The 25772-nt window shown below is 44.5% G+C and overlaps 1 protein-coding gene across 2 annotated transcripts in view; it reads right to left on the reverse strand.

Annotated features, from left to right (window-relative positions):
- Window positions 1–3098: 3098 nt before the first annotated feature.
- The window catches only part of LOC131266094 (phosphatidylinositol 3,4,5-trisphosphate 3-phosphatase and dual-specificity protein phosphatase PTEN), a 46016-nt gene continuing 23342 nt past the window's right edge, over window positions 3099–25772 (reverse strand). The window contains exons 5-11 of one of the 2 annotated variants that reach the window (XM_058268452.1): window positions 23156–23322; window positions 18443–18587; window positions 17321–17508; window positions 17010–17256; window positions 15987–16075; window positions 15258–15897; window positions 3099–4870 (exon numbers count right to left, since the gene is read on the reverse strand). In XM_058268452.1, coding sequence (XP_058124435.1) covers window positions 4851–4870; window positions 15258–15897; window positions 15987–16075; window positions 17010–17256; window positions 17321–17508; window positions 18443–18587; window positions 23156–23322 — 1496 coding nt within the window. In that variant the 3' untranslated portion in view covers window positions 3099–4850. Of the gene's footprint in view, window positions 4871–7387; window positions 8604–15257; window positions 15898–15986; window positions 16076–17009; window positions 17257–17320; window positions 17509–18442; window positions 18588–23155; window positions 23323–25772 lie in introns of those variants that run through there. The other variant, XM_058268451.1, reaches the window with a different exon arrangement.

A 25772-nucleotide genomic window follows, 5' to 3' on the forward strand; every position in this document is an offset into this window, starting at 1 on the left:
AAAAATTTGCTCGTGTTGGATTCCACACGATTTGTCAATCTCTCAAAAAAGGACTCGTGTCGATTGGTCGGAAGAAATGCTCGAAAAATACGATACGGCTGAGCCAGGCTGGAGAGCAGTGTATCAGTGAACGGCGTGAACTTGTCCACGCTGATAAGACCGGTCGTTCTCTATGGGCATCAATCCTAGACTCCGCTCATGGAGGACGCCAACGCCCTCGCAGTCTTCGAGCGGCGCGTGCTCCGGTCTATCTTTGGCGGTGTGTGTGTGTCTTAGCAGGTCTTGTGGAGGAGAAGGATGAATCACGAGTTAGCTGAGCTATAGTTTGAGCGACGGAAGCGAAGGCCGGCAGGATTCTTTGGGTGCAGGACTCATGCCCCATCGAGAAGGTGCTCAACAGCGACCCGCCCTGCACGAGACGACGAGGAGCACGACGTACTCAACTGTGATCGGGCCAGAGAAAAGAAAGAAGAAGATAATATCTTACCGGGGAAAAGCAGTTATAACGGATTCAAAACATGTCCATCGTATTGACAAATAATTAACAACAGACAACACAATCGGATACTTTTCCAATGCGAAGTAATAAACTCGATACTCAGGTATTATGTTTTTCATAGACGCGTTTCTTTTATTTTACTTTCAACTTATTCTATTTTGTTTTGTTTTCCATTTCTCTCTACGCATATGCTAGTTACCATTTGTGTTGGACTTTCGATTTCTCGCACTTCCCCGCGATTACCTTAAAATGTATGGTAGTTCGTGCACGGTGCTATCTTCTGTTTGGATTAGCCTTTTTTCTCGCGCATTATCGTGATCGTTGATGATCGTGTGAATAAATTTTCCTTTTGTGTTCCTCGCATATGATACCAGCTAAATGCTAGTTTTTCTTTTTGTATTGTTTTATTTCTACTTTCAAATGGTTTGTTCATAAATTCTTGACAGAAGGGACAATGAAAGATGGTATCAACAACGAAAAGGAATACGCGTTAGTTGATACAGACGCCTATTCAGAAGGAGATCAAAATGTTGTATTTTGAAAGAAATATGCAAAACCGCGGTTAAACTGGTACGTTGGAAATGCAATTGAAAGTGAACTTCGAAACAAATTTGCAAATTAGTCCTTCCGAACATTTTCGATACAATTGTTAGGTATGCTGAGAGTCAACCAAATACCGTGCTCTCTAAAAGCAAAAACCCCGAGTACCGTAAAAATTTAATTATTTTCTGTCAAAATCAATCAAAAATCCCACATAGTGGCCACCCCCTCCCCTCTTGGGCATACAGATACTAGTAAAGCCAAGGAAAGCGGGATACATGATGTGACGTTTCTTACAATAAGTGTACAGCCTCGGACAATCCTCCTGGAGGCAGACGACTTTGCTGGGGATGGAAGTTGAGGAAACGGAAAGACCGTTACGTATTGCCTTCCTGCTTACGGCGCTGTATAACATCATACACCAATAGTAACGAGATCAAATTATAACGTAACAACGGCTTCGGTAGAACGTAATTATTGTATCATTAGCAAATAAGAGCATCGGTTATCAGTTACTCTTACGTTATTTATTTTCAGCAAAGTTTAAGTTGCCTTTCCCGAACAATTGGGATCGTTCAAAACAATAATAATAATTATTATTACAAACGTTCAACACGTTTCCTCTCTTATACACTGCTTCTCAAACCCTATGAAGTTATCGTTCAAGTGTTTTTACTTCAATTTTTCTCGTTTTTTTTATACGGTTTCTTCTTTTTTCCTTGTTTTCTACGCATTGTCTTTAATTTTTCTTTCTTTCTTTCACGACAAACTTTTCCCTTTTATCCCTCCGATAACTGTTAGTTATTCTTCAACTCTCTTCCTGTAACTATCATTATAAACTTACATGCTTGTTTGTACTCTAGTGTTTAGTTTAATGAGCCTTAACGTTATGTCTCTGCGCACAATTGAAGCAATCGGAACGCGAACGCCGGTTCCGCGAACTGCCAAAAAGAACTACAACTGCTAGGTCGAGTTGTTGCCGGATTCGCTGTCCCCACGGATGCACATATACGCACATGACCTCCCACGTCGTGCCGTTTCCACTTACCGCGGAAGCCAGCACTTCGGAGCCAAACACAAACGTTAAAAAGTAGTAAACCTTAGAATGTAATTGTACAATGTTTCCTTGTTTGCCTACGAGTTACAAATAGCGGTGTGTCCACTTCCTTATATACGATACCAACAAAGCTTCACCAGGTGGAATATGTACACCAGTATGCGAAAGAACGAGCTGTGCGCTCCAAGCTAAGCGTACTATATAGGTTTATAGTTATATGACTACTCGCGTCACGATCACCGGGACGCATGTAAGAGTATGTGATGTTTCCATTAGGTGATGGCTTTGTTTGAATGAATTTCTCGCCGTGTTCTACCCTATATGCGCCACAAAGGAAAAGCTAACTGTTACACACTCCAACTTCAACGCTAAAAGCATTCACAGTATCGAAAAAGGTGTCGAGTGAAATAAAGCTTCACGGAAAGATGGAGAGATTTACTTTTCATCAGCCTCAAAAAGTCGTATGGATTTTCTTTTTTTTTTTCCTTCTTTTTTTCCTGTTTTATCTGCATTTTTATCGAAAGGTTGATGTGGTACTACCCATTTCTACCGGAAAATAGGTAAAGGATACACGAGTACAGCTAGAGGATCATATATTGCGTATTCTAATCTATCATTAGTGTTTACAAGAACTTGCCCTCCGCCATTCTCTCTTGCACGTCTCCCTTTTTCTATTCACTCGTTTTAAACAAGGTACGAAGACGCATTTTTCTTCTCTTACGAGGATACACTGCTACGAAAGCACGGACATTTTTCTCTGTGCGAATTAACATAACTATCCACAGCTGCACGTAGATTAAATCTAATAAAACTTATGATATACGCTAACGGATTAAAATGTTCCCTCCCTGCCCATTGTCGACGATCGGTATAAGAACACTTAGGCCCAAACACTGGTCCAAACAAATACGAACAAAACATGGTACAGGAAATGAACGGTGTAGGGGGGGGGGGGGGGGGTGTTCACAAACAAATTCGAGCGTTACATTACACGTCACAAAAAAGAACGCTAACACTACCCAATGGAAAAACAAATGCACAAAATGTAAGCTGCTTCCCTAATACTCTGCAATCTAAGTGAAACGCGACGCTATCGTGCGTATGTCAAACGGACAATTAAAAGAAACATGGAGCTCTTGCACTCCCCCATGCGATGACGCGTCACAAAGGGGGTTGAGAGGAGACAGGGAACTCGCGGATCGTTCCTACAACATTCGAAATTTAACTTATTTACCACAGCCATTTAATTTTGTGTGTTGTGTGTGTGCTCCACAATAACAGCAACGCTGGACGAACACTACCGGCTTCCAGCTGTACCGAGACCGGCCGCTTGTACCGTACTACTTTTACGTTCCTATCACTATCTTATGCTTCCCGTCGCGGAACAAAACGAAAGCCTTACGTCACGAAAGGAAGGGAGAGAGAGAGAGAGAGAGTTTACTCCATCGAGCAACGCGATATTATGGCCGACGGCTTACAATGAGTTTGTCCTGTTCCTTGGCTGGGCTCGTCCTACAGCCTCCAAATGGCATATCGAATATGAACGTACGTTTCGAGGTCCGGCACGGTTTGGCGATGAGCCTTTTCCCAAACGAGGTACATCCGGGATTTTTTCGCCCTTTCATCGTTTCTCTTAAAGATGTAAAATATCGTAATTTATTTATGTTTCCTTTCCATACTGTACAATCGCTTCCAAGTGATAAGTTGCTAAACGGATAAAACTATATCGAATAGGATCTGATGTGTGGTGCAACACTTGAAAATGAATTTAATTTTAAATCTTTTAAACTAAAACGTACCATCTGACAAGTAGCGAAGAGTTTTATAAACTCAAAATTTATATGGTTTTGGAAGTCAGTATTGCATGTCCGATAGTCGGTTTTCCTAGCTCGGCTCGTTTGTTCACGTTCAATCAATCGATTCACGTAACGGAAACGAAACTCATTCTTACGATCACCAACCCACACAGGGACGACACAATGAAGTGGGAAAAGATCGTTTGCCTCTGCATCAACCTCAAAACCGAACCGTCCCCACACCACTCCTAACGCTTATCACCATGACGCCTGGTTTTGTTTGTCTTATCCTAGATCTCTACACGGTATAATATTGTACATACACGAATGATGGTCGAACTATACACATCGATTTTACTCCTAAAGGTGGCTAATACATATTATAAGCAGCTTCTGTTTACACAATATCATTTTCTGCGGGAGCCCAAAGTCGGTATGTTTCGAAGCTTTTGCTAGTCGTTGCCGACTAATTATAAAAAAGGGAAAGCAAAGTCAACCGGAGACAGGCACATACTCAACACGCACGGAAACTAGGATTGACGATGACACATTTTTCTTACCAACAACAAACAGATACGGTGTGTCGATGTTAATCTCTACGATAGTTACTATATTTCGGGAAAGCTGCTGCTAGCGCAATCCCACATCACCGGAACTCATAACGACTGAGTTGTTTGACGCGGGTCGGGGTAAGTGGTTGAACTGTGCGCGGCCACATCGGCCACAGGTGCGTGAGCATTTTCTATCGTTGTATTTGTGTATGTGTGTGTGCTTTCTTCCCTTCCCCTTTCCTTTCCTAGACGCAAATCTATACATCTATTTGTACGTTGGTACAGTGCGGTGCGGTGTGCAGTGCGCTCGGGGTTTACAAGGGGATGTATTTGTGTATTTTGGGAGGACGTGTGTGTTGTTGTTGGAGTGGACGAAAGGAAGCGAAAGAAAGTGCGCACGCGTGCTTTCAAAGATGCGTCGATTCACCTGGAAAATAGGATTTAAATAAACACACATGTTATGAGAGAAACATAGAGAGGATAGGATCATTGGAAAGAAAGAAAAATAGTAAGAGCAAGAAACGAAGAGAAGTGGTATGGTGAAGAAAGTTGATAGAAAAGGAGAAAAACAGAGAACGGATTGCAATAAACACAACATACAAATCAAAATAAAATCAAACAACTAACCACATGAACACAAGAATGTAAACAAATAGATCAAACTTCTTTGGGAAAGTAACGTCATGATACACGCGTGTGTGTATGTGTGTTTGTGTTTCTGTGGATGTGTGTGTACGTGCGTACGGTAGGTAGGAGAGGTAAGAAGAAGTAAGCTATGTGAAAAATATATTTAAATACTAGTAAAACAAAACGAAAAGATGTAGGCAGTTTTTGTCGATAGATGTTAGTTCCTACTTTGTTCCCAGTGTTAGTATTAGCGCGTATTAGTAATCTACCGTTTAAGTATTCACTTTCACCGTTTAAATTTTAATGAACAGCATTTTCCTTTTCCTATTGCTCGAAATCGTATGGTTTGACCTGGTTCGGGTGATTCTTAAAGCGTATGAATCCTGTGGTCTGATTGTGTCCTTGTTGTCAATGCAATTGTTTTAACAGTTCGTCCTGGACGGCTTTTACGTACATCGAAACGAGATGTTCACATCGGCGGCAGAACTCGCTTTAGAATTCTTAAATGGTTCTCTCTTCATAATCTTCTTTTCATGCACATTCCGCTAGATACCCTACACGTCGTCAATATCCACCGGCGTTTGCGCCGACTTTCTACTCCCATTGATCGACACACCACCACCACCGATGGCGTTTTCCGCTGACGGTTGGGCCGACGCGGTCGAGGAGCTGGACCGGGTGCTGCAGCTTCCACCGTTGTTCTCGTTGCTGGACGGTGATCCCGACATGGAGCTGCTGCTCGCATCGGACGAGTTTGCCGTGGAGCATCGTGTGGCGGGCGGATGGTGATGATGGTGATGATGATGATGATGATGATGGTTGTGATCCTGTCCGGACTCCCCGGAAGCACACAGCAGCGGTGGTGGGGACGACGAGCCGACCACGGCCTTAGCATTGTTCGAACTCGACAGAAGACTTGCAATTTCCGGTTCCGAAAGAAGCCGGTATCGCACCAGACTTTCCGGTGATTCTACTGATTGTTTGCAATTCGAATCGAATCAGGTCACACCGGAAAACATTGCATTTTTCATGACACGAGGAAAGGTTGTTTTAAAAAATAAAATGCAACATGTTACAGGTCATATTAGTAGCAGCACAGGATTAGTTTCATAGCAGCACAAGAAGCGTCGGCATTTCCAGTACACCAGAATGTTAGTAGGGTTGCGTTCAGTTCGAAACATCGATTAGATCCCGAAAGACAAATGAGCGTTAAGGCAGCATGTAAGAGGAGATAAGAAAAATAAGTGATTAGTAAACATTGCACATACATACACCAAGTAGAAGGACGCAGTCTCATAGTGATACGACAATCAACATTCAACAGTACAACAGTCGGGATGATGAAAAGAGCGTGGAAGGAAACTGGTGTGGTGAAGGTGAGAAATACGTTGTGTAAGGTGTTGCATAAATGTCCCTAAAGGCAGATTTAACAGTGGGTTTTTTTTTCTTTTTTTGAATCGTAGGGCACAGTTCGTAGCACTTTCTTCGTCGAATTGAAATATGTCTACATATTCAAATCAAATAACAAAGTATGTAATTTCTATCCCATGACCATGGCAGATTTTGAAGATCCTACACGTTCGACACCATTTTCCCACTATCCTGAATTATTTCAAATGGTTCTTATGTTTTAGATCAACCTTACTTTTATTACCTCTATTAATTTATCGATATACGAATTTGTGTGTGTGTATTAATATTATTCATATCTATATTTACAATAACGATAACCTAATCCTCATAAGAAACCGTTTTGTTTGGCTGAGATTTTCCCTGCAGCATATATAAGGCGTCATCGTATGCATCCGAGGAATGGAAGCACACCGTCTTCCATCGGATACCGCTGTCACTTGTGACAGTCATGTTAGAATCTAAGTAATCATCTGCTTGTAAAGCATTTTATTTTAAGGCAAATTGTTTAAAATGAACAAAAAACTACGCCTATACGTACCAATAAATAAACGCTATCGGGTATCGAAGACCAAAATGAAGATCAAAAAACAAAATGAGTTAAACATACAACAATGAAATGAACAGGTTTAGGCCTTGTCCGTATTGATTGGTTAAAAATTGTGTATGAAACTCACAGTATTATTGTGCTAAACACGCACATGTCACACAGCCATGTTTTGTTTGCGTTAAAAAAATACTATCCTAGACTTCCAACATACTTCCTGTATCTAAACCAAACATGCATAGCACAATAATCGGTGCACAAACTACGCCACTATGGAAACGTAGCACGTGCAACAGACGATAGTTGGCACTCCATGACCTGGAAATGTTCTACAGTATCCGTTCTCCAGCCATACGCAGCTAAAGAGGGAACGATTTACTTGAGAGTAGTTAACAAAAATCGAGCGCAATGTTGCACTTATATGCACGACACACAAAACATCAGACAATTAAGCTAATCACCCTCACGGAAACGCACACCGTTCGACTCAATCGAAGAGAGTGTTTCCAGCGTGTAACTAAAGTACAATACACAATACGTCAATGCGTCATAATTTGGAATACGTCTTCCTTCGTAACGGTGGGACATTTCTTTAGTGTCTTCTTCAAAGAGGTCGCAGCCCTGTGTATGTTTGAGCGTAGTTAGTGGTTTGAGGACTGTGCTTGGAAATCCATCATCACTGGTTCTGTAAGGTAATCTTGTTCTCATCCCTCTCTCTCTCTCTCTCTCTTTCTCTTTTTTTTTACTTCGGCGCTAGTTCTCCCTAACTTTCCAACTTCAGCTGCTATTTACTGCCTAAAAAGGGCCCCATTTCGATTGCCGCGCGGAAATGGAAAGGACCCGTTTGGTCGCGCGCCTGGTGGTGCCAAAGCTGCTTCAAACACGCTGCCATTGGTTTCGGTGCTGCTGCGACCGCTGTCGGTGAGCGGAACGGTGAAATCCGGCGCCGGTACGACCGCTCCCTGCCGCCCGACCCACTGGAGCTGCTGGCGCTGCTGTTGCTGGGTGATGCCATGCTCGAGCGAAAGGGTTGCCGAGTCGATCGAACGAGCCCGCGGGGGTCGTCGCGCTCCTGCCAGTGCGCCACTATCGATCGTGCCGCGCGAAAGCACCGACCGGGCGGACGAGTTAGCGCTCGACGATGCCATCGCAAGGGAATTGATGGACGCCGACACCGAGTCGAACCCGGGCGCATAAGCTTGCAGTGCGCCGGCGGACGAAAGCGAACGCTCGATCGGAAGTAGCTCCCGGAGTTCCTCCTGCTGCCCCGGGGGATGATACCCGACCGACACGGCGGCACCTCGGCCGTGGCATACCGTGCCATCCTTGGCCGACACGCGCCACACGGTAGCCGTGTGTGGAGCCGACCTTCTGCCTACGAGTTCGGCCATGTGCGAAGTGAACTTGCAGAAATGGCTCACGATGCGAGACATTAGTTTCGATGGCTTACCGGAGTTTCCTCCACCGATGTGGCAGGATTCTCTCGGGTCGAAATCCGGATGAAAAGGAACACTCGGTGGGTCCCGCCGGGACGTTGAAGCACGACAAACGACATTTCCTCCCCCGGCAGCAGCACCTGTTGGAGGAAGGGGGTAGGTATTGGGGTGGTTGGTAAATTATCGGTTCACTGCTCGGGACAAGCGAAGGAACAGCCTATTGCTGTTAATGGTGGTGGGTTAGCTGCTTCTGCATTACTGTTTCCATCAGCCTCAGATCAGCCTTACTTCCTGCGAATAGCTGAAATGTCCACGTATGATGTTTGGGTGAATGGTTTGGAAAGGATGTCCTGGAAAGCGGGAGTTCAAGGAAAAGCAGGTGCGCATGGGATGACAAATCGTCGGTTAGATAAGAAAAGCCCCCCTCCCCTACCCCCACCATCCATTCCTTCATCCTTCCTTTCTTCGCACAGTGCATGCTCAATCAGTTTGCATTCCCAAAAAAGGATGAAAGGTTCCACCGAAACCAGTTATCTTCCCACCGTATGAAGTTTGTTAAGGTAAATGATGATCGAGCCAATCGAGCATACACAATAACCAGAATGAGATTGTGGAAAAACCTACACCGACGAACGCGGCAAGAGAGTGTCAAGATACATATGATAAAACAACCAACACAACAGAGAAATATATATATGCGGTGCAAATACACAACAAAGAAACAGGCAAACAAAAAATGCCACACGCACTGTGGCTAATGGTTGGGATTGAAGTGGTGATGAAACAAACAACAGAAAACATCCATTTCCACCAACAGCTGTGGGAAAAGCCTGACCCATGGAAGATGTAACTCCTCAGGTGCAAAGGAGCTGCAGCTCGACTTGATTATCTTTTTTTCTGGAGAGGACATTTTTGGTGCAAGTGTTTGTAATTGTGTGTAAGTGTGTGACCCTAAATGTGTCGTATTTTGTGTGCTTTTGTGCAAGGTTATTAGATAGTGTGCACATTTGTACAGAACGAAATCACTTCCACCGGAATCTAGTGGCAGCAACCCCCACTTACCCTGCGATTTTAATTCCATTGTCTGGTTAACACGTTCCGTGCCACAGCTTCCAAAGATGGGCGAGACGATATGTGTTCGGGGACCCGCGTCACCCAAATATAAATGACAGGAATGCTTATTCGAAACCGATCGATCGATTCGATTTGTTAATTAAAAATATACAACAAAGCAAAACAAATGTATGCTTGTTGAGAATTTTTTTTTTTTTTGTAATATTTTCTCTGACTTTTCACGTTCTGCAGTTTCACGCGTTCCTGTAGCACACATTCTGGATATATCCGGCTCGCCAAGATGTGCTTTGGAATAAACTGGAATTATTATTCTTGTTGAGGTCGGGTGTAGAATTACCTTCTTCCAACCAATGTTTGGGACCATTTCTCCAAAAGTTCTTATATCAGTGGATGTTTTAGTAGCTTTTTGAAAAATTATATTAACATTCACGTTGGTTGTTTCTGATACGAAGTACAAGGCTAAGTTTCGATACCATTTTATGTCTCATCTATCTATGCCAGATTTGTATCAGAGTCGGAATAAAACACGAAGCAAGGGTATCACACCGTTAGGAACAAGATGAAGTTTACCCTGTATCATTCTCTCCAGCGAAGTCAACATGCTTCGAAGCCTCTTAGGGGTTTCGGTCTCGTGCACGTTACGTGCAGTTGTAGCGATTTTTGAGCGCACAGGAAACTATACCGCCGCTTGGACACTTGGTACGGAACATGTTAACACAACCACAGAATCCTACAAATATTTCTTTTCTTTTTTACAATTATGCCCTGCTTGTTAACAGCAAACCATTGTTAGGGGTTACAAGTTGCTTGCATAGAGCGTATTTGGTGACAAACTATATAGCAACTGATGCGTACATCGAAGACCGAGCTAAACTACTTCTCCTTCACAAACGTAAAGCCCTCGTGCCCTGGATGGTAGGTGCATGCCAGTAGCTGATATTAATTTTCTTCTATGGGACAGACAGCAGGTTTACCGTGCGCATACGTGAATATGGGATGAGTCAAAGAACCGTTTCTGTGAGCATGATAGGAGAAAGGTACAGCCTAGTGGTAGTAAGTGTTCCGAAAAAGAGAGGGGATGCAGCTGGGAAGTACCGGACGCAATATGGCAGTGCGTAGTAAACAGCGCCAGACGTGTGAGCGTACATTGAATGGATTATTTTATACACTAAACGACCGCCAACCATGAAAACGATTACGCCAATGGATAGCTCTAGCTTGCCGAGTGTTAACAGTAACAGTGATGATTATATGGAATTAATGTACATAAAAGATCAATCAATTTCTCAACTTCTTCCACGGGACAATCTCGCAAGAGGGGAAAGACATGTTGGTCGCGAGAAAATAATATGTTGAATATAAAATCACTCGACTTTTTTGAGGTTGAACACCTGTTACATATCGCTATCAAAAGTTTACTGAACCTCAAAGCGTCACTTGTAAACGTAAAAAAACACATCATCGTGGAGTGTGTAATAAAATATTGGACATATCTGATTAGGTGTTGTAATTGAATTGGACCAAATTTTTATGGAGAATGCTGTTGTCTTGCTCCAGAAATGTAAACGCCGTTTATGAAGAAACAACATAAAGAAACTTTAACCTCATTACAATCAAGAAAACTCATAAACATATTATTTGAAATCTGCTTGTAAAATATTTAGCAAAGGCTTGCATATTAATGTAACGTGACCACATGTAACCACATGTACCTAGGTTAATGCATCGAAAGTATTTGATTTCTCTCGAACTGGGCGCAAAACGGCTTAACCGAACCTTTTTTGGGTGGGAATATTGTCCACCACCGTCCATTGTAATTCAGAACCTCTAAAACCTCATGTCTTTCCCAACCTAGCTCGATAGCAATGCTCCCGAAGCTCACACGCGAAACGGAACAAAATTAAAGGACAATCGGCGGGTTTATCGTTTTGCCAAATCGCTCTTTCTTTACGTGTTTCATCCATCGATTATAATTACTTTGTAACGCAAGTGATTTACGCTGCTAAAGATTCCAAATAGTCTAAACGATTAACGGAGAAGGAGGGCTGCTCATTTAAAAAGAAATTAACAACAAAAACGAACAAACAAAATTTACAAGCTCACTAACTAAAGGTAAATGTTATTATTACTACTTTTTTTTCTTCTTGAACGAACAAATTAACCTTTTCATGTTTGGCTGCCGGAAAGAAATAGAATTATAAAACGCGGTTCATTAGCAGGCTGTTTCCTTTTGCTGGGCCATTGTCTGATTTTTCGCTTGTTCTCAATCGGGGAAGCGTCTACCCTTTCGTCCTTGCATTGTCAAACGCGGCTTTTTACCGATTATTATCAAATAAGCTGACCTATCATCTACTAAGAGCTAGCTAATGCACGAAAAATTTGTATTTACCTTCCGATTACGGGGAATCCTAGGCTACCTCTACCGAATATAAACTGCCATTGCCACGAGTCGTACAATGCGATCTGTTTACATGACATGACTCTGCAACAAAACTAAAAAGCTGCTGACACTAAGGGCTGACCGATGCAAATGGCTGGCTTACTTTCTTTTATCTCCTTCTGCTTTCTCATCTTATCTTGCTTTGCAGTTTCGTCCTTAAGTAAATCGCATCATTCATACGTGCTACTTCTTATCATCCGTATCATTAACAAGAGGTTTATCGAATCACAGCAATGCTTGCTAGAAGAATCTGTTTGTATGTGTGCGTGTGTGTGCAGGTGTGTTTGGGTGTGGTTCGTCTGTAGTCGAATACCCCTCTCGATTGTAAACAGGGACGATTGTTGCACTACAAGCTGGTGGTTCCCGAATACTTGCACTTCCGGTTTGTGTAACTCATATTTAGGCTTTTCCACATCCTTATGCTACTTTCTATGTGTGTATAAATGTAGATATGTATGTGTGTTTGAGGGAGTTTTCGTTTGTGATGTTTGTATAAGCACGTTCATGTTGCGTACAACGCCTGTTTCAAAACAGATCATGTTGCCTTTGTGTTCCGGGAAGATATGATATGATTGGGTACTTGTGTGATGCATGTAACCTAACGAGGTAAATGTATATGTGTGCGTGTGTGTGTGTGTGTGTTTTTGGTGCAAAGTGGGGTCGAAAGGTAGAGAAAAGGTTTAAAGGAACCGAGGGAGCGTTGGGCTTCTCCGTTACTGCGATCGCTTCGACCGATCCTCTCCCAGTAGCTGCCGATCGGATTGCGATCGATTAAGTGTACGGTGGAAGGGTTGTTGGATCGTACGAGTATTGTGGTCGGTGGCGGTGGTGGTAGTAGCGGTGGTAGTGGCGGAAGTGTTTGGCCTCGTCGTAGTGTCTAGGCTTTGTACTGCTACGGGTGCACTGAGGGTACGTTCGATCGAGCGCACGGTGGTCGTACAGCCGCCACCAACGTTCGAAAACGATGACGACGAGGACGAAGATGAAGGGACGGGGGTGGTGGTGGCACTCGAGGCCGCTTGGGAAGGTGTTCGTTTCGGAATTTTCATGGCCGCCCGTAGCTCTTGGCTCAGCTCACGGAATGAAAACGGAGCACAACGGTTGCTTCGGGCAAGGATAGGACTGCACGATCGGGGATCGTTGGCAGGGGTGAGGGATGGTTTTGTCGGCGTCCCCGGAAGGGAAGTAGATGTTGCGCTCGTGGATGGGCGACGATCGAGAATGATTTTGTTCGACGCTTCATCGTCCGCTTTACTGTTGTGCTGCCGATGTTCCAAGTTACCCGTACTATCCCGTTTACTTGACACGCTCGTACCGAGCTCGTTTACAGGAGCGGCCACAAGTTCACCTTTTCGTCCACTCCCAACCGAGCTAACGATGTGATGAAGCAGTTTGTTGCAAAACCGATTTCCTCCACCGCCGCTACCAGTCGGTGGGTTCTCCTTGTTCGTCATCGAAACCGTCATCACGTCACACTTGTCAATTATTTCGAATGAACTCTCGATGCACGTTAGGTTCTCCGCTTCGTCGGACACCTGGTGGTGGGATACCTTTTCCGCCACCGGAGACTGCGGGACGGGGCTAACATCGAAACCAATCCTAACATTGCTTGCCCTCGGTTTCACCACACTACAGCCCCGCTCGGTTTCGCCTCCACCGGACACAACGGTGGTGGTGGTGGGGGTCTGGGGCTGCTGTAGCAGAACTTCCTCAATCGTGGACGGACGGCGAACCACTCGGGGCAGCTCGAGTCGCATCAGATGACCAGGACTCTTGCTCGGCGACTCGTAGCTCAGCTGGTTATCACAAAGAAATGAGTAGTAATCGTTGTCTCGTGTCATGCCGGCTTTACCCTCCGTCGCCGTTCGCTCGCGTCCCTCATCATCAAAGATACCGACGGAAAAGCATGTTTTATCCACGGTAGGACTTTTCGGTATCATGACACCCCCACCGGTGGCCTTACTAGGACCTCCGGTATGCTCGAAGGCACTAGCGAACCCGCCAGTTGCTGTAATCGAACGTAGCTGGACACTTTTTGCAAGTGTCTCCTTAAGGTTCGGATCGCTGCGCATGTTTCTCAACCAGCGAAACTTCATTTTGCTTTTTCCGCTGGAAACTATGCTCCCACCGGCCTTCGACGCTGAACCACTGCCCACGGAAACACCCGAAAGGTTGCTTGCACAGGAACCGTACAAAGCCGCTGCTCCACTTGTCCCCCCACACGCGGTGCTGGTGCTGGTTGTAACCGAATGTTTCAGCTTCAGGGAGCGCTTCTTCTTGCGCTGCATCGCCATCCCGAACCGTCGGAATGGGGAGGAAGATATAAACTTACTTTTTCCACCGTCATCATCACGGGCACCGCTGTTGGGAGCTCGATCTCCTACGACACCACCACTACTGCTACTACTTCCGGCCGCCTTTACCAACCCGGTCGAACCGATCGGAGCAGCGCCCGATCCCTTGGGCGAACGCCGCACCAGCGGAAATGCGAAGCCACCGCTTTTCGAAGGTGATGGGGAAGTTGGTACGCGTTGTTCCGGAACGAGCGGAACAAGCCCGCGCGGTTCGTACACCATTAAAGCGAGCGAGGAATCTCCTGCTTTTGGGGCCGAGGCTGCTACTGGGACTCGTGCTGGTAATTCCCCGGCACCAGCAAGGATAAACGTAGGGGAGACGGAGGACGAGGAGACCGTGCCGTACTCGAGCGGAACAAGCTCACTGGCGGGTTTATGGTGGTGGTTAGGGGTACTATTATCTCGACAGTTTGCGGTCCCACCAACGACAGGATGCTGGTGGGCACTACTACTTTTACTACTGTTACTGTTACTGATAAGGTAGCTACTACTGCGTGTGAGAAGATAGTTCTCGTCGCTGACAAGACAACGGCGCGGGGAAGAGAAAGGAAGGATACTGGACAGTTTGGTGGTGGTGATGGGGGACATGGTGGTCGTAGCTGTCGTCGAGGACACAGCAGCAGCAGTGATGGCGGCTTCGGGCGTCCCTGCCGGTAGTGGTTGTGGTGGTGGTAGTGGTTCGACAGAGCTACTACTACTACAACTACTACTACTGCTACTACCGCTACATTGTTGGTTGGATTTGGTATTGGTTGAGGTGGATAGTGGTGGTGGTGGTGGTGTTGTTGTACTTGAGGAGGTTGTCGTCGTGGCGGTTGTTGTTGTGCTTGAATTCACGGTTGTCGTTGTTGTTGTTGTTGTTGTTGTTGTCGTCGTAGTTGTTCTTGATTTGCACATTGTTTGCGATACTACTGTTTGACACTCACCGGACTCCCATCCTTCCTCCTCTTCCTCCTCTTCCTCTTCATCATCCTCTTCCTTCTCATCGCCTTCCTCGTAATCGTCCTCCTCGACGGAGTCGGTGCCGGAGATTTCCTCCGACGAGCCACCGGAATGGTTCAGCTGTTGGTGCGCCGCCGTCGCCACCACCGTCGTCGATTGCAGCTGTGACGGCGGCTTTGGCTGCTTCTTGTAGTTCACCTTGGACGAGGGTGAGTTCGAGGCGGAGGAGGCTACATCGAACTGCTGGTTTCCGATGTTCCCATAAATGCCACTATCACTGTTCTGCTGCCGCTGTTGTTGGTTGTTGTCCAACGACGGCCGATTGTTGTTCGCCACACCACGGTGGTGAAAGTTGTGCACGGGTTCGTTGTTGAAATTGGCATTATTGGAAAGCTGCAGCTGCTGCTGCTGCTTGGAGGCGTCCACCAGGGCAAGATGGTGTTGTTGTTGCTGTAGATTGTGGTGCTGATGATGATGCCGGTACAGATGATGGTTGTTGGTGGTGCCGTAGGTCTGATTTCCGTCGACCAGGGGCTGCGGTTGCGCCGGCATCAGCTTCCGATTGGCCGCCATGTTTTCCGAGTACTTACCGCTGGCAGGTACCGGTTTGAAAAACACTTGCACCTAGAAATGGCAAGCGAAATTATCAGTACAAAACCCCTTCATCAACAGGCCAAATCCTTTAGTTGTAAGAATCTGAAAAACCAACTTACCTGTTCTGGGCACTTTTTGGTGTTACCTTTATGGGCGTCGTCAATCTCCATCCTATCTAGCGTCAGAACTAACCTTCCCTGGGAATCATCTGTTCAAAAATTGTGATAGAAAATAAGCAATAACAATTTAATTCTCGATGAAAAAAGGATTGAGACAAGAGTTACGGATTACGGACAAGAGTTACGGACTCTTTACTTAAGAGTTATGTTTTATTTAAATAGTTACAATAACGGCATATTCGAAATGATTGAAGTTAGTGATCAAACAAATCTTCAACAACATCTGCAGTGCTTAAACTTAATGTGTGGAATGTTTCAGAATCGATGGTGCAGTATTCGTCGTGTTTTTAGTGTACATAGAACTCCATACAAAAAAGACTAAAATATGTAATAGATACTGTTTAGAGCCTGTAGTAGCTTCCGTGCAATTGTTCTTCCGGTTAAATATCTTTTCTATAGATGATTTAGAATGATTTTAGCGTAAATTTTTAAGTTTCAAAATAGAAGAAAATTGTGTCTTATATTTACGTAGCAATTTTAAGATAAATCTAACGGCATTGGAAACATTACTGTGGAAGGTATAAGAAAAAATAACAACTCTGGGTTTCGGTCAACCACCATAATTTAATTTTGCGCCGGAGCAAGAGTAAAAGAGTTTGTTTAGCCGGTGAAAGTGTCGGAAAGATCAGTGCACAGGATTTTTATATGGATAGATCAAACTTAAACATTTCGAGAGTCCCTTTTGAAATTCGAAAAGAATCGTTCAACCTGATTGGAGTACAGATTAGCCCATCAAGGCATCGGTAAACACATTGACGTTAGATAAGTCATGTAGACATTTAAATTAATAAACAAATTTGAAAAGGTACCAGTAGTAGTGTTTTGAAACCATCGAGATCATTTGTACATCGCACAAAAAGTTGTTTGAAAATTGAATCAAATTTCAATTTTAATCCTTTCTATAACAGTAAAAACAATGTGAATAATCCACGCAAATAAAGGTAATAAGGAATTTATACTTACAGTTCCCCGTCTGCTTCACGAAAAACGTGTTGAACCAGAAATGCCACCGTTTCTCCTTCAGGTTTCGAACCCGCGCAAACTCAACCTTCACATTACCGGTCAGCGGCATGCACGCGTCCAGCACCACCGTCACACACTCGTCAGAGCGCTGGAACTCCGTCAGCGGAAGCGACTCCTTGCTTCCCTTAACCTTAATCGTACCGAACTTGAGCGGCACGTCGGCGGGAATGATGCGCAGTTCGCAGATCTATGAACGTTGGAAAAGACGCGATCAGAATACGAAATTGTATAGGAGTTTGGCAAATACTTACGTAGAGTGTCACATTCTCGTAGCTAAGCTGCTTTCGCAACAGCTGCTCATAGTACTGCACGAACCGCCGTTGGGAGGGAATGGTGACCCCTTTCTGATCCCACGTGCGCTTTTCGGCGTAAAATTTCAGCGCCTGTTCGGCCGTCTGGCAGGCTTTGCTGTACAGCAGGTAGCAGCAAATCATGGTACCTAGAATGGATGATCGAGGATTATTGAAAACAATGTACTAAATTAAAACTGCCAACGTGTAGTGGGCATCCTTTTCTTTTTCTGAACACCTGGGACAAAAGATGGCAATAATTTATTCAGTATCTATTGAAAAGAACAATCGATTTTAAATCCCTCTAGCTCACTTGCCAGTCTAGATTATGCAAGTGAAATTAAACTATCAACTTAAAACCCTTACTATATCGGACGCGGCATCGGACATTCCTAGCGAATGAATATGAAAACCTTCGCTGAGAGAGCAGGAGATTAGTGGCACGAGGCAACAACAACGGAACATTCCTCGCCAAATCGTTGCATAATAAATATTAAACACTCCAATCGCGCCACGCGCATCAAACAAAGATCTCAAACCGGGAAGAAGAAAGAAAAAAGCTCGATCTATCGAATAGATAATCTTCCGCGGTGTGAACGCAACACACGAGCTAATGTTTGCTCTAATGATTGATTACATTTACCTAATTGCGTGCGGGTTAACGATCGATTAGCAAGATCGTAGTGGATAAAGAATGGGAATCTCGTAGAGAGGAGCGCGTTCCCTAGGAATCTATCAAGTTCGATGGCAAACCGTGTCGTGCACGACCAGTAAGTCGTATAAGCACGAGCTGGTGACAGATGTATTCAATGTTCCATAATACTAACAAGGAAATATAAAGGGAGTAATGAAACTGGTTTTACTAAGAAACTCCGAAGGGATAAAGGAATGTTCATGAGCTGCGATGAGGATAGGGAAGTTATGCATCACACTTTAATTGAAAAAGTGGGGAACATTTCCAAATCTATACTATCTCGTAATAATTGATCTGTTACTCTATGCAGATATGTATACATATTTTCACCGTATTTCGATCGCATAACTGCAGCTATGTGCAGGATAAACTAACTCTAAGAAACTCACCCGTACGACCTTTCCCAGCCTTACAGTGGATCGCCACAACGTGTTTGGGATCTTCACACAGAAACCGGTGCACATCCTCGCAAAACTTGTTGATCAGCTCGATGTCCGGTGGGTTGTGGTCTTCGAAGGGATACTCGTTATAGTGCTGAGGAGAGAAATAAAAAATAATTGGTCATTGAATTTTACCATATGGAGCTGGTTAGCCAAAATCTATTTTCGGCTTTTAGTCCAATCTGTTATTTTATTCCCATACAAATATTTAAGAAAAAAGAATAACATAAAGCAGAGCCCGCCTCGCATAAAGATAAGGCCACAAGCGGTAGGTAATGAAACAACTTGAAATTGCATGACAAAACCTCCACCGCTTCCGTACAGATAGGTAACACCTGCGGTAATTAGAACGATCAATCATTTTTCGAGTGCTTGAAGGCGAGGGGAACAACTATTATGAACAGGAAAATGAATAAAATGCAATCACTTGCTACAAATATTAGTGCAAATAGCATGTGCTTCTGCAAGGCTTGTGGGGGAAGCCTGTTAACAACTTCTTTCATTGCTTCCAAGCTAAAAATATCTAAACACAGTTTTTCAACATGTTTTACCACACTTTTTTAGTTCAATATTTTTTGATAAAATTTGCTTGTAACATTTATCAAACTGATGGGTTTTCGAAGGCCAAGCAAAAACTTAGGTTCCCAAAGAATTAGTTTTCAGGTTCCCGGCCTATTCAATTTGCTCAATTGATTTGGTGCTCCGGGATTTTGTGCGAGCTCAGTTCTGACAATTCAATTCCACTTGTACGGCATTAGGCGAAAAAAAATAGTACAGTAAATAATACTACTAAAAAAAATAGTTTTTTAGACTATTAGACTTTACTACAGTTTTTATGTTGCATTCTCACTATTTTATGGGCCGAAAATTTTTTAGAACTGATAACACATGGCTATTACAAATGATAGGCAGTCAACGTCTTAAACTCATAAGCCATTGCTCTCTCTTGATCTAAAAATAATTGTGTGAAAGAAATAATAAGACTTTCTGAGAGGAAATTTTAATATTACAAAAGAACGATCATATTCGATCACTGCATTCCGTACAGTAAATTTCACTGTTCACATAGAAAGACTTTTCTTTCTCAAGCTGTTCTAGGACTGCTATTTGTAAGACTTTTTTCTATACGATATTGCTAAATATATACCGTTTGAATGGCAAAACGTTTAACAGAATTTAACGCTACTCCTAGAACGGTTGTGCATCGATCAACGATAGTGCTATTACCTGAACTACTGTTTGACTTGAGCGCAATTTAAATTGCTCACAAGCACATGGATTGATTAACCGACCGCAATCAACTCGGTAGGTCTCCTTGGAGAAGGGAAAAAAAGTAAACCCCAGCATAGGCCCGGTTACTTCTCCTTCAACAAACGCCGCCGCGTGGGCGGCCCTCAGTCCTCGCTTATAACATGTTATAATCACATCAGCGCGACAATAAGCGCGACGACACGCGGGCAAGCAGCAAAGCAGCGGAGCAGGCAAAACGCGTGAGCAGCAATCAGCTGAACGTCATCGGCCCCCCGTTCCACACCGTTGGTGGAAGGCAGGGAGGGAGGAGAAGACAGAGGAAATGGTGGAAACACCCGGCAGCATCTTGTTCTGCTCCATCGTGCACACTTGCCTTGCATCCATGACATGTGATTTTAAAAGAAAAAATGGTCCCCCGTTTCAAAAAGGCGGAAAATGGAGGACAAGATCCAAGCCGCACACAACACTTGCACTCATGGTTCGTTTCTTCCACCCGCTCCCAATGCTTGTTACGCTTTGCTCAATCACTACCGCAATCTCGGCCCGTTAAAGATCGGGCAAATTTGCATAGTGCAGCACACTGTGATCGCTTGCATAATGCGCTGATGCACATTCTTCTTCGTTGCTTCTAGCTCCACCAAGTGGCTCATGGCCGTGTTTGGGTGGATCGATGGATGGTTTATCCTCAAAACAAAGGAATAGAAAATATGGTAGACAATGTTAAGATGCTGCCATATAAAACACAACTAAGTACAGCTTTAAAATGGTACTAAACTATTCTCGTCTTCTGAAAAACCCCCAAAAGGTGATTAATGTAAACAATTTAATGCTATTTGCCGACACCGCCATTGATGGCTGACGTAGGCCACTCGTGCGGAGGCCCGTGCCGCTCTAGGCTATCGGATGAAACAGTTGGCCGCGGTCGGGTATTTGGTCTAACGAACGAGTCTTTGTTCCAAGAACCTGTCGACTATCAGCACTCGCGACCCCCCTCTACAGGGCTTCCGTACGAACCAACCAAACCAAGGGATCGGAACCACCCAAGGGCAAACCAACCCCTTGGGGAGAGGGTATCTCGGACGACGTCGGGACGAGTACTGATAACGCGTTATGCAATGATGCAGCTCACTGCACCGGTAGAGTTACTGTGATCGTGGATGAGTGAGCTCAGAGTAAAAATATTTTTACAACAAATAACTTTTTGCTGGTGATCCTCGACAAGCAAAGTTTGTCCAGAATCAACAGTTTCTGCACCAAGTCTCTTTCCAACTCGCTGCCCAAAACAAACCCGCTGCCAATCGATACACCTTTGCAATTGCTGCGCACACGTCCGAGAGGAGAAAAACAAACCAAAGGTTTCCAAGGATAAACGATCAATATTTGAAACTGAATTGTTAATTGCTCGGCGTTGTTTTCCGTTCCGCTTCGTTCACTTCGTTTCAAGTGAAGGAAAGTGGCAGCAGCGGCTGGCGTGGGGAGAGTAATTATCCGAGCAGCATGTCCTGTCTGCTTCCCATCTTCCCTTTTTCTGTGAGCTGGAAGGAAGCGCAAGGAGCACGGTCACCTACGCGTCACGGAGACGACGGGGATTTTTCCGCGCTTCGAAGAACAATAATGACGAGCGAAGAAAAATCGCAAGCGGGCGACACTACGCCGTTGGCAACACCAACGGCGAGGGAAGTTTTAGCTTTAGCAACGCAAACTAATCGGAACCACCGGTTTGGGGAAAGGCGGGCGTGGCGGTAGGAAAATTCCTACACCTCGTTTAGGTCGAGAGCAAGGAGTTCTGGGAAGGCGGCACGTGAGCGATACGATATTCATTCCACATGAGCACACGCAATGGAATCAAAGGAGTCCAACCTGCAAAAATACTAAGGCAGCGCTCTGTGAGCTATCGAACAAGACAAACACGACAAACACGACAAAAAAAAACGATCAAATCCATGCAATCGTATGGAGGTGCTCTGTCAACCTGCATCGAACATGTCAGACAAACACGACACAGAACAAAACAGTTTGATTTTGTCGTGCAGGGCTGTATCCCACGGCGAAACTGTTATACCTTGTGTATTCTGCTACCTTGCTGCTTGGATGAATGACAGTTCTTCACGACAATTCACAGAGCACCTTTCCGACAGTGTCGTGTTTGTCTGGTTTGTTGGACTGTTCACAGAGCGCTGCCTAAAGCAACCAAAAAAGGTGCAACCAAGCAATAAATATGCAAATGTATCATCATTTCAAGGCAAAAGTATTAAATCAACCAAAAACGGTTGCAATCAAACAATAAAAAGAACACACTCGAAAACCAGCCTGTGCAAACACACACGAGAGCAAGCGAGTAGTTGAAGCAAGTGGTTGAGTGATCTATCGGGCAAAGATCATCACTCACTGATAGCGCAGGGGCGATCGTCGCGGGTAATGGAGAAGAAACTGCTTCCCATTTCAACCAACCCCCAACCACCCCTTCCCGTCGTTCTCTTCTTCGTCCCGAAATCGGTCGATTGTTAAATCAGCTCTTTATTGCGATAATTGAATGAATTCTACAACACGCTGGCGACGCGCAAAGTGCACCCATTAGCAACAGGCACGAGGGGGCGTAGTTGTTGCTGTGTTGCGCCGCGAGCTATCGAAAGGCGTGAATCTGGCAGGGGCTGCCTTCTAGGCGATACAACTCCATCTTCATCGTTTTTTGTGCAGCCATTTCCCACCCCACTTGCCCAGGCCAGCCGACCGGCTCGTCCAAGTGTTGCTAGACGCCTATTTTAATGCATTATGTGTACCTATCGTCCGGTTGTTGCCCCTCGCGGTGATGCAAGGCGATTTTCATTGCTTAGATCAAACAGTTCCATACTCAATACACCGCAATGCAAGATCTCTCCCCCCCGGTACAGTAGTAGCGTGACGATGTCACGAAGTCATTTAGCAATAAGTTTAAACGGTTAATTAATCCATCCAATAAAGCTGTTTGCAAATAGAGAAATAGTCGCCATTACAAGATGACATCACGGCACTATCGTCTGCCAAATGGTGCGGCGATATTCCATTGCGGTGTTTTAAAAAAGAACCCCGCATGAACCCTTCGGATCCTCAACGGAAAAACGGACACACGATCAATTTTCCTCACACAAACATACACACACCCCTCTGCTCGTATAATTTGCAACTTTTGCGATTGCGGGAAACTGTTGCTAACTGGCCACGCGAAATTAATCATCAGGTAGGCTTTAATTGGCATGATTGGCACGAGACGGCGCAGGCGCTAAAAGCCACAGCAAAAGGCACCCGGTGGAGATGATGTATCGTTGTAAAACGCCAATTGACGGGCATGAGTTTATTTTCAAAGGAGGATATTTTATTTACTAAATTGAAAACCTAGAGCCTATGAACATGTTTAAGCTGCTCGAAACTTACCGGAAACGGTGTCGCGTCGTACGTCCGTTCTGTGCATAGGTTGTACACCTTGTAGTTTTCCGGGTGCTTCTCGTTTAGGAACTTGATGACCTCCTCCCGATTGTTGCGATAGACGGACTCCATCTTGTCCGCCGGGTAGCCCATGGCAATGATATTGTTCTTAATGTCTGCGATGGGGGAGATGAAAATAAAGTTACAATTAAAATGACATTCACCACAGGGCAGCTATTTAAATAAAGCTTTTATTGGAATTTTATTGAGAAACAAAACAGTTGAGTTCAATATCAAAAGTAAAAAGAATACATTTGGATCGGATAACGCACCCTGATTCCGCCTCGATCGCCTGGCGGAACTAAAACCCGAAGGATAAAATGTCTATTATTGCGTGATCAACAAGCATCGATGTCCGATGTAATAATCTTCGCAGCATAATTTCCTAGCGCTGCATATGCGGACCACGAAAATGCTATGTTGTGCAAGAAGCAGACGAAATAGGGAGTAGAGAGAGTGGAAATAAATACCATACCATACCCATACCATAATAATGGGAACAATCTGAGATCATCGCCATTGTCCATCGGTCGAACACAAAAAAAAACTAAAAAAGAGGGAGTGAAATTTTAAAGGCGCATACAACGTGCACAAAAGTGCAACAGAACTGCAACAACGGTAGCGCTGCACTTTGCATCACATTTTATTTAATTGCATCTTCTCGCGCTCCACTTTGTCTCCCATTTTCGTTCTTTCCGTCGTCCGCCAGGGTTTACAGTTCTCAAAACTGCATAATACACAGTAGCACAGTGGAGATGATATAATTTGCATGCTTAATTACCGCTGATTAGCACATAAATGCATACACCCGACCGTGAGTGTGTGTGTGTATGGTGGAACGTGGTGATTTATGGAGGTGCTTCAAAAGTAGGTTGGGGCTTTTTTGAGCACATGCATTAAAAAGTGTTACAAAAAAAACACAACCTAAACAAGGTGCCATTCTCCTCACACCTTCATGGACCAACACACACACACATTCTGCCTCCCTCTCTCTCCCTAACTCAACCGGTTTTCGATGGTGTTGGTGCTTACGTCCGGATAGAACGCAGATCGTTAACATGATTAATGGTCATGTTGCATTACATGATACCGAATGCTACCTTTCCGAAGCAGGTCCCCCCCCCCACCCACGCCAAAACCTCCCGATTTAGCATATGCAAAATTATGTCTTTGGCGAACGAGCCGAGTAAGCAGGCTAATCAAAAAGGGGTGGAAACGCTAATTTGCGCACAACACAGAGTTCACGACGACGGCTCTACACGGCTGTTCTCCGGTGCCGAATCACACAGGTGCAATATATTTCCATCGCCATGCAAACGAGATAGTGTTGTGTGCAGCTCCACCCACCACCCTAGCCTCTCCTCTGCATCGGCACGGGAAAGAAATGCATTTGAAATGCAGATTTGACCTTCCTGATCCACTGATTCCTGTTGCTGCGCTATTCCTCTCGACTGAAGTGTGGGTTCGCTGCAGAGATTGATCGTGCTTTAAATTGGTTTGCCTTTTTGGCGAGCCACGATAAACACAATTTCTGAATGAGTAGCACCACCGTGTTTCCCTCTTTCTCGAACTGTTTTGATAACACAATCGTAACCGACACGCGGAAGTACGAAACGCATGAATGGGTTAATCGAAGAACAGCTTATCAGGGGGAGATAACTAAATAATTGTTTGGAACAAAAAATAATCATGCCAAATGAAACTTTAAAAACCCGAACGATAAATATAAAAAGCGTCCATTACACTCGAACCGCTTGAAACGGAGTACTTTTTACGATCGACGATCGTTCGAGGTAATGTTGCCCGATGAACCGCAATGACAGCTTCAGCTTCAAAAGACTGCTCGCGCCCGGCGATCTATCATCTGCACAACCGACGCATCATGCTCAATTAGCGCTAATTAGAAGAAGGCGCCTCGTCCCTTTATGCGACTACACATTCGCCGCCTAGCTGCTGTGCAAGCAAACGGACTAGAGCGCTAGACATATGGCTGACCAAAGACCGGTTACCAACCGGGTGAAAAAAAGGGAACGAAAACGTGCTAGCTAACCCAGGGATGTCAAACATGCGGCTCGCAACAACATTGGATGTGGCCCGCCACTCCTTTGTAACGTTACATCGAAAGTTTGTATCCTTCTTCGACAACTCCCGCGTCGGTGGGACGTTTGTACAGTCTTGGTTAAGCAATTTAATGTTAAAATAAAAAACCAAAAAAGAACACAACGTAGGGTAAATGTCCAACATAAAATTGGTATTGTATTGGCTTTCGTTTGAAGAGCAAAATATTTTTTGTAAATGGTTTCATGAACTTCGAATTGCAAGAGAACTAAACGAACGTCAATTTAAACAACTTCTATAAGAAAGTGATATACAACATTGATCCACATCACGTCGATATATGGCGGTTGACAAGAGCAAAGGGTTTACACTGATTTTTCGAGGCGAGCGAATAAATAGTGTCCATAGCAAGCAAACGTGATGAACTACAAGAGCATTCTAAATAAAATAATAGATGTGGAGCTATAAGTTAGCTATAGTAATAACACACCTTTACTTTTCTAAAATC

The sequence above is a fragment of the Anopheles coustani genome, chromosome 2 (genome assembly GCF_943734705.1).
Source record: "Anopheles coustani chromosome 2, idAnoCousDA_361_x.2, whole genome shotgun sequence".
Taxonomy (NCBI): domain Eukaryota; kingdom Metazoa; phylum Arthropoda; class Insecta; order Diptera; family Culicidae; genus Anopheles; species Anopheles coustani.